The sequence below is a fragment of the Theobroma umbraticum genome, unplaced genomic scaffold, assembly GCF_002168275.2.
Source record: "Theobroma umbraticum cultivar Fairchild unplaced genomic scaffold, ASM216827v3 scaffold_204.0, whole genome shotgun sequence".
Lineage (NCBI taxonomy): Eukaryota > Viridiplantae > Streptophyta > Magnoliopsida > Malvales > Malvaceae > Theobroma > Theobroma umbraticum.
The window spans coordinates 5,201,963-5,214,740 of record NW_018397267.1 but is presented as its reverse complement, the minus strand read 5'-3'; the positions used below and the strand labels follow the sequence as shown (position 1 = coordinate 5,214,740).

Here is a 12,778-nt window from a genome sequence, read left to right as displayed (position 1 = left end):
AAACATTGTAATGTCAAACATTACATTATAATTTAATTGTACACATTGTAGGGAATGTACTTTCACTTTTTTCATACCAAACACTACCTTAATATTTCAAAGGATACATCATACATGGTATATATAATGTTCATTTAGCAAAATCAAAGAAAAGATCATGAGTTAAGCAAAAAAAAAATGTTAACTTAGTTAGTAACCGACTTAAATTAGAGTTAAGTTTAGAGTCTTTTATATTTAGGTCCAAAAAGCCATTTTGAACAATATAATACAATGTCAAACAACCTTAAAATTTTCAATTCCCACTTAAATTTGAGTTTAAAAACTGTGATTTTTCATGTCAATGAGATTGAAAATTCAAAATTATTAGGAAAAGACTTTAAAGTTTGTATTAATGTCACTTTTCTTTAAAGTTTTGTTCACTTTCATTGTGATTGTACAAAAAAATTATAAGCGATAAATTTAGAGAATTCAATGATGGATTGTGTTTTATATTAACGAAATCAATCCATCGTGTATTCACTATCACATGACACAAAAATTATTAAACTCTTATAAAGTTTTTTTATAGTAAAATAATATTGAAATAATAACTTGTTGTATAAATACAATTATTTGAATAAATATAATTATTTGAATAAAAATAATAATTCAAAGGATTTTTTTATTTTTATTTTTTCGATGTGCGATTATATATCACGTTATTATTGTTGAAGATATCCAACATATAGTAAGTTTTTCAAACTATAGTTTTCTCATCCAATCACACGGCCAACACTAAGTTTAAATGAACATATTTTCAAAATGTAAAATTATGATGTTATTCGGATTTGTTAGGTACACAGAAATTAATATATATCATGAACACAAAAGTGATTTTAATACTACAAAATATATATTAGATTAATAACCATAGCAATAAAATTTTAAAAAAATGTTGTTCAGTTTACTCAAATAACTTTTCAGCATAATCTCTTATGCTATACTAGTTTTTAAGCATTTCATACAACTATGAGGCTAAATCTTACATGGATAATAAAAAAGTTTATGGCTGCTTGTTGATTTATTTATTCACATTTAATTAGAGGAATAGGTAATATTTAATTTTCCAGAAGCTGCTATATATTTAATTTATTAAAATGCTATTGCTATGTTCTCTTGAATGCTCCAAGATTGTTTTTTTTTTTTGGTTTATATTATAATGCCTTGAAACATAAATCAAAGTCATTTTGAGACCATCGCACTGTATCATGTTAATCACCCTGGTAGACCATATTGAACTTTATGGTCTTTGAGATATTTTACAATGACCTCAGTATGTCATTTTTTGAGAGATCTTGCTAGTTCAAATTCAAATTATAGCTCAGGAAAATGGCACTTAGCATGGAAGTGGGAGGGGCCTGAGAGAATTCGGATGTTTATTCTTCAATGCTTACATAATCGACTTCTGACAAATGAAGAAAGGTGTCGTAGACTTCTTTATGTTTGCAATGTGGTGCCGAAGAGGAGACATTATTCATTTACTTAGGGATTGCCCTAAAGCTATTGCAACATGGCCGCAATTCTTACCGCTAAGTGCGTATCCCATGTTCTTTGATCTTTCTACTGTCCAGTCGTTTTTGGCTAATTTAGGTAAAGCTAATGTGAATGATAACTCTGTTCATTGGAATATTATATTTGGGACTACCTGTTGGTTCCTTTGGAAATGGAGGAACACATACATTTTTGAGAACACAGAAATTCCTATTGAACGATGATTGTCAATGGTATACAGCATGGTCTCAACTTTGCAAAATGTTGAAGTGGCAAACATTGAGAATGAGGGACGCTCATCCAATTCTCAACAAGAAATTTTGGCTGATTGGAAAGCTCTTTCCCCTGGTTGGATTTTATTAAATTCGAACCGTGCTTATAGGAAATTGATCTGACAAGTGGTAGCTGGTGGCATTTTAAGCGATTCAGCTGGTTAATGGAAGAGTGGATATGCAATGAGACTTTGGCTTTCAAAAAATAGACTTACAGATCAACAAAAGGCTAATTGTTCTAGCACATTCTTCTCAAAAAGATCATTCATGTGCAAATTCAAATTTGTTCAAATTATTCAACGTTGGATTCAAAGACACTTGGAGGTTTAAATTCGTCATTTGTTTTGAAACGGAAATATTGTAGTAGACTATATGACTAATGAGGGATTTCCTATTTCTGAAAACTTTTTAGGTAGTGTTCGATATTAGGAAAGTGAAAACACATTTCTTATAATGTGTCTAATTAAATTACATTACACTATTTATTTTGCAACAAACTACTGTAATGTAAGATGTGATTGTAGTCTAAAACCAATACAATCATATTATATTACACTCTGCAATGTTATTAAAGATATTTTTATCTTTCAATTTTATTACTTTGTTAAAAATATTATGTAATGTTATAATTAAAATATAAAATATAAGAATTAGAAATTAAAACAAAGTAAAATATAAGAAATTAATATGCAATGATTAATATAAAAAATTATATTAAAGAAATGAAAATAAAATATATAAGATTATAATAAGAAATAAAAATAAAATATATGACATTAAAAATATATTTAAAAAGTAATATTATATAAAAATTAATAATAAAAATATAATTATATTAAACTTACATTTTAATAAATAAGAGTAATTTTAAAAATTAATATTATATTTCTAATAAAATACTTATACTTACATATCAAATATTGTAATGTTATTTTTTTTATAATCACATTACTTGCAATCACGTTACCTGTAATCACATTACATTATAAATTACCAAACGTCGCTTTAGTTTTTTGTAATCCTCCATAGAAGGGTTAGAAGTTTATTATTGAATGATGTAAAAAGAGTTTCTTTTACCAAATTGAGGAGGCAATAAAAATTTATTCTTTTCCTAAAAAAATATTTTTAGTAAAATTAAACAATAAAGTTTAATTTATTTTTGATTTTGATAAATTAATAAGAATTTATTTAGATTTTATTGAATAGTTTAAGGGTTTTTTTTTAATATTCTGCCATAACTGTATTATGATTGGGTACTGCTGATATCATATTTCAATTTCTAAGTTCACCAATCACGGTTAACTGTGGACTGACGCAGCTAATCAGATCAGATACAAATCGCCTTACCTGTGTTCGAACCAATATATATTCAAAAATAATTTTTCACCCGGAAATTTTCCAACTTCGTTATTCAATTTTCCCGCCCCCTCATTTTCGTGGCAAAACTTTACCGGTAAGTACTCGTCTGATCTCCCACAGAACCCCCGACAATCCACAAAAAATAATAATAATAATTGGGGATTTTTTTTTTCTCTTCTGTTGAACGAACCAACTGTTATTATTATTATCCTTTCGATTTAAGTCTTCTTAGTTTTTTATATATTGGTTGTTAAATTATTTTGTTAATTAGGATTAACAAATAATTTTCTCTGTTATACCTTTTTTCACAGTTTTGATTCGGAAAATGAAAGTTTGCATAACTCAGTTTCTCACAAGATTTCTCTTCTTTTCGGTATTGATAATTTTCAGGTAAATCGTTTTAGTTAATTCGTTGAAGAAAATTGATATATGTATGATATTTATTGAATTATATGCTATTTTAATTTATTCTAATGCTTGATTTATTAACAAAATATGGTAGGTGTTGTTCGAGTAATGGAAGTGGTGAGAAGGAGAGAACATTAGGTATAATAAAGCCAGATGGAGTATCTGGTAATTATACTGATAGGATAAGAAAAGTTATTCTGGAATCTGGTTTCCACATCAATAAGGAAATGATAATTCAGCTTGATGAAGACAATGCAGCAGATTTTTACGCTGAGCACTCTTCCAAGAGCTTCTTTACTAGTCTTATTAAATACATGACTAGGTTATTACTTTTGTCTTGATAACTTCATGCTGTCTTTTAGTTACCCAGAGTTTGCCTTAGGTTTTGCCTATTTTTGTTCTTTCATAGACAAAGCAATGCATGTATTTTCACACTTTCATATTGTCAATACCTTAATCCAATTGGCTATGTTGAAAATATATCTCAATGATATTGTGCTTTTTCGATGATCAATTCTCTATGCATTTTCAATTTGGTACAACAGAAAGAATGAAGAAGAGGCAGAGATTTTCAGCATGTGAAAAAGCAAATTATTTGTTAAATACTCCTTTTCATGATTATTTCACTTGATTATTTGAATTATCAAGCCTAATTAGAGCCGGCTTTTGTTGTGTTGAACTTTTGGTGCTATAATTTTTTTTCTGTTTTTCAGCTGCGGATCAAAGAGAAGTGTCGATGCAGCATTTGTTTAAATCTTGTCTCAAATTTGAATATGTTGCCAATTGTTAATCTCATATCTTTTGAATTGCGTTTTGATTAACTACATATCATATCAATATGCAAATTGGGGTAGCATGAAACTCAGTTGCTACATCACAAGTGTTTCTAGCTCTCTCTCTCACTGACATTTCGCTTTTGACAGTGGTCCGGTGTTGGTTATGATTTTGGAAAAGGAAGATGCTGTTGCTCATTGGCGACATTTGATTGGACCCACTGATGCGGGCAAGGCCAAAATTACTCATCCTCAAAGGTTACGCATGTTTCTTGTTGATCTCATACTTTGTGCTTCTATTCCTCTTCTCTGTGGTTTTTCTTGTATGATCTACTTAAGTTGAAAAATTGGACGCATGCAGAAACAAAGATTAGTTGTCCTCCCATTACCTCACAAGATTTAGGTCCCTGCCAACTTTGAATTAGATATTCTTTCCATATCTTAATCCTAGAAGAAATTTGATTGTTTGATGACATGACTCATAAGTTATCAGCATTTTATGTTGGTTGTTTCTTCTGTTTCCAGCATCAGAGCAATGTGCGGGGTAGATTTGGAAAAGAACTGTGTTCATGGTTCGGATTCCCACCAATCGGCTCAAAGGGAGATTGCATTTTTCTTCAAAGAGACACCTCCAGGTCAGCTCTTGTTCCCCTTTTCAGTCAATGGAAATATAACTTAGACCATGCAAATCAATGATATACAGAGATGGGATGATATGTAATGAGTACAGAGTGAGCAAATATAACCTAGTTTCCATTGTGACTTCATTTCCTTATTAGAAAAGAAAAAGTCATCTGAATGCATGTTTTCTAAACAAGGGCTTTATATTTACTTTCATTTTCATATTTGAGCTTTCCCAGATGAGGCAGTCAGAAAGCACGATGAACTGTAACTGGCAAGTGCTCAAAGCTGAAGCTATATGATGGTTAAGCTTATTGTTAGAAGTTTGTACTATAGACTTCTCTCTCTTTTTGTCTTTTGTTCTGCGAGTGGGGCAGGGGTGGGGTTGGTTTCAATGCCTGCACTACAACAAGGATAGCCTGTCCTCTTCTCATAAACCATTTATCACTGGTGAAGGCAGAATGCTATACAAACCTCTTCTCTTTGCTTCAACTGTCTTAAAATGGAGTAATTTGAGGTTTATCAACAACATTAGTAGCATCAAGTGTCCTACAATTGTTCATATCCCTTTATGGCTTGCCCATGGCATCTTTCCAACGTGTTTCTCATCTTTTACCATTTACAAGTTCATTGTCTTGGGTTGTTATGTGATTTGATAGGTTTGTAGGGTTCATATATGCCAGGTGATCTAATGTGGGATTTTGTACAATGGATGACTTGTTGCTTGCCCTCCAAAAATGATTGTATGCAGTTTGAAGGAAATGCTATAATGTCATAGATAAAGGGGAGTACGATTCTATGAAGAATATAAATTACAGTATCTATTTTGTGAGATTTTAACAATTAATTCTAGCCATTCATCTTGTTATGGCATCATAGAAAAACCTGCACTATGGACATTGGAGACACTTTACGTACTCCATTTGGCTTAGATTGTAAGAATTTTACAGTATTAGATTACATGCTCTCTATTGTAGCTGGAAATCGGTTTAGTTTCTAACTGTAGCAACACTGGACAGCTAATTTTTCTGAGTGGATGTTACAGTATGTATATTTTCCTTTAAGAGCAAATCAAACATTTTTCTGATATCCTCTCAAGCAACCAAATAGAGAGTGAAGCTTCTGAAATATTTACTAAAATTATTATAAGACAGAAAGTTGGGCTGGGAAGGGACTAAAAGAAAAGAGAAACTGCAGGAAGCCAAGCAATAAGCAGGGAGGCAGATCTGAGTGTAGGGTAGCTGCATGTTAAGCCAAGTAAGAAGTCATCTGAATGAGGTGATCCCAATCCCAGTGAGGCATACGCCCCTTGTGCTCCTTTGGAAGCTTGGTCATGCAAAGATGTTTGCATAAACCAAGATGTGCCATGAGAAGGGCCACATGAGTGAGCAGCTCTCCTCCCTGCGCAAGCTGGTATGCATGTTCTTTCCAGTCAGAGTCATATGCCGCAGAAAACAGCATCTCTAACCACACACAGCAAATTATTTCCCATTGCTCTTCAGGATTCCACCTTGCATCCACAGTGAAAGAATGCAATTGCTTCGCAAGTTAACACCCTTTACTGATTTCCCACCTTCACCTTCCCCCTCCGAGAGGAAAGTTTGAGATTCAATATTGTCAAGGTCAAGCAATGTCGGGGCAACTTCAGCCAAGTCTGGCTATCTATTTTCATTTGCCAACCAAAAAAGTCCAAAGCTTCCAAGCAGGTAACTCTGTACCTTAGCTGACCAATGCCTCTGCGAAGCATAAACGAACGCATGACAAGGAGGTGCATCATGTAATCAGATAATTTCTTACTAATTTGGATGTTATTTCTGCCACAACTGCTCGGATATCTTCTTTTATGATAATGGAAAAGAATATCAGTAGCAATATGCCAAAGGAGGAGGTTGTGGGTAAATTCTACCTTGGTTAAGCTCCAGTGAAGATTTTCATAGATTTCAATTCCTTTATCTTTTAGCACGTCCGAGCTCCTTTCTGTACTAAATTTGAGAGACATGAGAATTTGAACTTTCATTTTTCATATTTTTCACGTTTTTGTTGGAGACGAGAGAGAATGAGTTCCTTTAAACCACCATCCACAAGGGCCCAAGTAGGACTCACATCCACCCAAGCATACTTCTGGATGTCCCAGAACACCTTTAGAATCCTTTTGGCGTCGACTAGCTTCTTGATGGCTGCATTAAACTTGTTTACCTTGGCCTTAAGGCAATAATTTAAGAGGCTGTGCTGTGCCATGTATTCTACTCCCTGGCCCTGCATCGACATTTTTAACTCCAAACAATAAGCAATATATGGATGGACACACCTAGGGAGGAGCCGCCAGGTGCTGGGAGTGGTCAACCACTGCATTGTCCAATTGGATAGTATATGTGAAATGACTGCAGTGCCATCCGCCAAAAATGCTCCAACCAGCAGCATGTAAGTTAAGACAATTTCGGCTAAAAGGTGATAATGCTTGTGAGTATAAGCACATGAGAAGGCCAATAATGCTCCAGTAGAAGACAAGAAGTATATGAAGCGAAGGATGAACCCTAGCTGAATATGATATATAATAGTCTTGGGGTAAGGAACGTCGAACAATAAATTTAGTTCGGAGTCTACCATTTTGAAGGCCTCTTTTGCTGACATATTTTTATTCAGGCTGAAGATGTCACTCAACGTTTTGTAAATCCTGAGATTGATATCTGAAAAGACTGGCATGCACATCATAAATGATAGATATGCTCGATGGAGATGCCTAGCTTGTGGAATTATGGGTTTCCGGTCTAAATGATCATCCAGCTGCTTATACTACTGCTCACTTTGCCCTTCCGGTTTGGGTCTAAACTTGCTAGGGGGAACTCCTAATAATGTGGAAATTGTAAAATGTTTAAAACCTGAGAACCTGAGAATCCAAAGCCGTTCCACGCACTTGATAAACCCGGCTATAAATATAGGAATGGCTATGTGAGCCAAGGTGTTATCATTTCCCCGTTCGAACCTCCCAAAGATGTAACAAGCTATCCCGAACTGGATGATCAGGCCTAACGTGTATAATCGCAACAATTTCTTTTCGTCGAAAAAATTAGCAGCAATGGTTTCGGTGCTGCCAAGGTGCGACAGTAGGAAGGGAGCCCAAAAAACTTGGGAGTGCATTGACTCTCCCAGATGATTGGCGCTTCAGGAGGGTAGTTAAAGCAGTAGTTGCCGCCAAGTCTCCAGCGAAGTATCCTGCACGAGTCACTAAGGCAACCCAAGTTTTGCCTCTTCTATTCTTTATTACATATCCAAATGCGATAAGGACGATATTTAGAGTCAGGCTAAGTAGAACCAGTACATATAGTTGCACTCTGCTCCAACTTTCCTTAACTTCCGGCGAACCCCAGCTGTGCGCGGTCGCCCTTGCAGCTATCCTACTGGCCTCCGTCAAAATTATGGCTAAAACAACTGAAAATTCATTTTAATTATATCTATTTTCAGAATTTAAAGCATCAGTGTTAATATATTGACTTTGTCACAGGCATATATATATATGATGGAAAACTATAACAACAGTTTTTGATAAAACCTTTCTAGTTAGCTTATTCTCTACATGTTTTAAATAATGGGTTTTCTTCTAATAAGATGACTATGGATTCTTATTTTCAAATCGTATGTAAAATACAAAAAAATTTTAAAATAATAAAAAATTAAATAAATAATTTTTGGCTGTTTTCATTTTGACGTGCAGTTTAACCATCAAATCATATCAATGAATTATGAAGTTACTTTTAAGTTTAGTTAATTAGCCAATATCTTATAATTTGTTGATGAATACCGATATGGTTTACATAATATATAATTCTATATAAGTTTATAGAAATTCTCTTTTAAAAAATACTAATTAAATGAAAATTTAAATATTTAACATCTAAATCTTTTTGTTTTAAACAAATTAGACACTTGCTGATTTACAAACATTTTGGCAACCTCCACATCGTAACATAAATCTAATGGTAATTTTAATTAGTTTATATTATGATAAATTGTGAGTCTACACAGTTTTGCAATTCCATGAAACATACCAATATTTATGATTAAACTGTTCATGGGTCGGATTAGGTTACGCTTATTGGACCTCTCTTTCTTAAAATCAAAATCGAGCTTGACCTAGCTCGCCTATTTAACTATTATTATTTTATTATTAAAATAATACTTTATATTTTAATTAAAATTAAAATTTCCTAAAAATATAATATTTGTTGATAAAATAAATTAATAAAGTTGGGCTTCAACCTAAAACTATGCTCAAGCTCAGTTCATCAGGGGCCATGCCCACCGTATCTGTAGACACCGTTGCTTATTGTCTTTTCGAATAAGCATTTATCATTCATATAGATTTTAAAAACTTCCCATGGGAGATGACAAGTTATATGTTATTCTTAATTTGACAGTATATTATGAAATTCCTATTGATGATATATTAAATATAAATTCTTTTTTTATCACCACTACTCAATTTAACTAAAGCTTGATGTGCTCAAGGACGTAATGAATTAAATAGGATACATGGTGAAGTTTTTAAAATGGATAAGTTAGACGGTCACTGCATATATATTTAAAAAAATTAATAAATTAATCTACATGAGTAGCAATGTTAGAAAATTTTTAGATTAACGAAAATGAATATTTTTTATCTATTATAGATATCAATAAAATTTACCCAATTTGTAAATTAGAATCTAATTGCATTAAATGATTACTATTTGTAAATAAAAATTTTAATTGCATTGAATGATTTTTATAAAAAATTAAAAATTAAATATTGTTATTAATATTAAAATTTTAATTTAATTTTTAAATTTAGAATATTAGTTTTCATAATTTATATTAAAATTTTAGTTTAATTTAGAGAAAGAAGGAGATGGGTAGAGAGAGAAAGAAAATGTGAAAATGAACAAATTACATCTTATCTAAAAGGATAATTTTTAAATTAATGAAGAGTAATTTTGTACGATTGTATTTTTTTGTCTATTCCCTCCGATATGTAATGGCTATTACCAAACCATTCTTCAGGACAGTCGTTTCATGAACCGAATGCTAGGAACAGAGGAACGGTTATTCCATTCCTCCAACCAAACATGGTATTAGAGTTTAAAAACTTCAAGGAACAGTGTATAATAAATTGCATATTCAAATATAAGGGTGAGATTATTTGTTTAAATTTTAAAATGATCTGTCCTTAAAATTATTAAAAGAAAAAAGAAACGTACTTTTGGTCAGCATCACAGGCTAGTCGCTGTTGACCGAAATGAGTGTTGGCAAGGAGCTAGAAAACCAATTGCGAATGTAATTCAGTTTTGTGATGGCGATGAATGCAAAGGCAGGCTAGGGTGGAAAATGATTTTTACAGTGGAAAAATGGGATTCTTTTTCTTCAATTCTTTTGCCTTAGTGTAAATTACACTGCTCTATAAAAGCTCACGCAAAACACGAGAGATATACAAATGCCAAATTATTGTGAAGGGATTACCCTTTAGCTTTCAGACAATCAACTCCTTGGCTTGCCTCCCACTTTTAAGGATGGAATGGAGTAAAATACAGCAATGTCGTACGTCGATAACTTGTTACCAGTGAATGGCATATATGATAGGACGTAGTAGCAGCAAAGCTAGGAATAGATGCAAAGAAGAGAAACATGGATTTTACGCAAACAGAATGGAAGTGTGAAGGCAAATTAACTTCCATAAAAGTGTAATTAGAGAGCCCGACCGGATCAATTCCACATCTTGAGAATTTTTGAAGTTTATTATTATTTTTTTTGAAAGGCTGAAAGTCATTCATTTCATCTCATTCAACAACTTTACAGATATAGAAGGTTAAACGACTCCCTATCCTCATTCAAAACCAAATCTGCACGCACACAAAAACAACCTGTAGACACATGCCCTGAATGCCCATGGACAACAACCCCAATCAAAAGGCAAACAGACCTTAGCCAAAACCAATCAGCAGTAGCAAGACAAAAGAAAAAGAGAAAAACCCCTGTACACCTTTGACGATATGCAGAAATTCCCTGTACTCGTCTGTCCATCGTCCTTTTCAGCACTCACTGCAACGGAAATCTTCCAAGGCACGATCACGATACTTACTTGAGTTTGACTGAACAAACACTTGAGCAATGAGTTCAAGTCTGAATCGTTTGTCCAATTCCCAACGTGTAAGGTATATCCATTTTACCACTTCTTTCCATGAAGGAAAATGAATTAAGGAAATAATTAAGTTCAGCTCTGTTATTAACAACTAACTAGTGCATGCATGGCAAAAATGGGACACATGTTATTGGCCCACGTGGACAGCTGGACTTGATATATATATAATTAAGCATGTAATCACGTTTGTAATTGCTCTGATCTGGTCGACATTAATTAACCTCCAGAAAATAGTACACCAAGCTTGGGTTGGGGAGGGCTGGTCCTCCCATCAACCGTAAGTAAACAAACAAAGTCCTCGTTAGCGGCCAAGAATGGAGGACTACTTTTTCCCTTTGTTAATTATTGAGAACAAAGGGCCGTACTTTATTACCATCCTGTTAGTAATATGTAATACATGGTGTATCTTGTTCTAGCAGCTTCTCGTGGCCTTTCTGCCAACATAGAAACATTTGCTTAATCTTTTAATGCATTTGATTAGATTATAAGTGAAGATCCAATAAAAAGCGAGCTAGTCAAAAGCATGATGGCCTCCACCTCCTGGAGGATTGAGGTCCACATCACCGCAGGACTTAGTTTATGGTAGCCAATGTTCCTAACCATTCCAGAATTAGTAAGCTTTGCAAATTTTAGTTTGGTTCCTAAACCCTAGACATCTAGTAGATGAAATAACTCACATGGCTTTGCTATCTTCTCTGTTTGTCTTGGTGGGAGTGCATCCTTGAGTTTTGACTCCCCTTTTCGTTTCCTTGTCACATGCATCTCGAGGTCATTCATTTTTCTTTTCTTTAAAAACATATTAGTTAAACCAAAAACCCTTTATAAGCAGCATTACTGTGACGAGTTAGATGACGATACAAGGTCTTTAGGCTAAGATTTTTTTCCTTCCATACGCTTTTCAAAGGTTTCATGTTCTTGCATTGGTTTAGCAATCTAATTAACCAAAGAACACTACACATAGCTCATTGTGCTCTTCATTATGCTTAATTCGATGCAATTAGCCACGTAAACCCATATAAACCACACAATTAACCAATCCGAGTTTAATAATCCTCCTCGCTTGGAGGTTGGCACAAGCTTTCATGTAAGTTTTTCATTTGTGATTCAAAACTTAATTCGTGTCAAGTAATAAAAATTATTTAGATTAATTCAAAACTTTTTTTTGTAATCTTATTATTTATTTATTGATTATTATCTCTGTTTATATCTAGTTTAATTACTACTATCTTGGTTTGCCTTGGATACTGTTTGAATCTATTGATAAGTCGATTGGTAAAATTAAGGTACTATGTATGACAGATCATGGAACGGGTTTTCTAATGGCGGGTCTGGGGAATAAAATGGATAGTTGTAGAAAGTCAACCCGACCCCTTTGGGACACGTGTTGGACCGACAGCAGATGATGGGATATCACTTTGTCTTTGACTGTATGACACGTAGCCTACGGCTGTCACCGAACTTAATCCAACGTCTTTTTGTGAAAGCCACTCTGACGTGGCAAGAGCGACGTTCGGTTTTGTGCCAATCACGTGATTGGCTCGTGCCTAATGGGTCCTAAGTTTTGCCGAGTAGAAAATTCCTAGTGGCATTTGATTGGAGAAACTGAAGAGTCATTGTTGCGGGTAAATTGGAGGCCCTGTGCC

At 33.5% G+C, this 12,778-nt stretch overlaps 2 protein-coding genes across 3 annotated transcripts; one reads left to right on the top strand and one right to left on the bottom strand.

Moving 5' to 3' along the window:
* The first annotated feature begins 3,051 nt into the window (after nt 1-3,051).
* Nucleotides 3,052-5,923, top strand: LOC110424255 (Nucleoside diphosphate kinase family protein). 2 transcript variants are annotated; one of them, XM_021438800.1, is made up of 6 exons: nt 3,052-3,255; nt 3,473-3,551; nt 3,664-3,891; nt 4,493-4,600; nt 4,868-4,977; nt 5,647-5,923. In XM_021438800.1, exons 2-6 carry the CDS (start codon nt 3,487-3,489, stop codon nt 5,739-5,741), a joined length of 606 nt encoding a protein of 201 aa, XP_021294475.1. In that variant the 5' UTR covers nt 3,052-3,255; nt 3,473-3,486; the 3' UTR covers nt 5,742-5,923. The 2 variants fall into 2 exon arrangements, with proteins under 2 accessions (XP_021294475.1, XP_021294476.1); XM_021438801.1 differs by having other exon boundaries at nt 5,203-5,923.
* A 122-nt stretch (nt 5,924-6,045) lies between these two features.
* On the bottom strand, nt 6,046-7,570 carry LOC149526708 (uncharacterized). The gene is made up of 3 exons (XM_089784899.1): nt 7,039-7,570; nt 6,525-6,940; nt 6,046-6,424 (listed from the first exon to the last, which is right to left on the bottom strand). Exons 1-3 carry the CDS (start codon nt 7,568-7,570, stop codon nt 6,212-6,214), a joined length of 1,161 nt encoding a protein of 386 aa, XP_089641025.1. The 3' UTR covers nt 6,046-6,211.
* Between the last annotated feature and the right edge of the window lie 5,208 nt (nt 7,571-12,778).

Excerpts from the sequence above, each read along its gene's own strand:
- LOC110424255 (XM_021438800.1), top strand. The coding sequence starts at position 3,487 with ATGAAAGTTTGCATAACTCAGTTTCTCACAAGATTTCTCTTCTTTTCG. Across the intron at positions 3,552-3,663 it reads TCGGTATTGATAATTTTCAG|GTGTTGTTCGAGTAATGGAA; the intron begins GTAAATCGTTTT and ends AAAATATGGTAG. Across the intron at positions 4,601-4,867 it reads AAAATTACTCATCCTCAAAG|CATCAGAGCAATGTGCGGGG; the intron begins GTTACGCATGTT and ends TTCTGTTTCCAG.
- LOC149526708 (XM_089784899.1), bottom strand. The coding sequence starts at position 7,570 with ATGGTAGACTCCGAACTAAATTTATTGTTCGACGTTCCTTACCCCAAG. Across the intron at positions 6,941-7,038 it reads TACTTGGGCCCTTGTGGATG|AAAGGAGCTCGGACGTGCTA; the intron begins GTGGTTTAAAGG and ends AATTTAGTACAG. Across the intron at positions 6,425-6,524 it reads AGGTGAAGGTGGGAAATCAG|ATGCTGTTTTCTGCGGCATA; the intron begins TAAAGGGTGTTA and ends GTGTGGTTAGAG.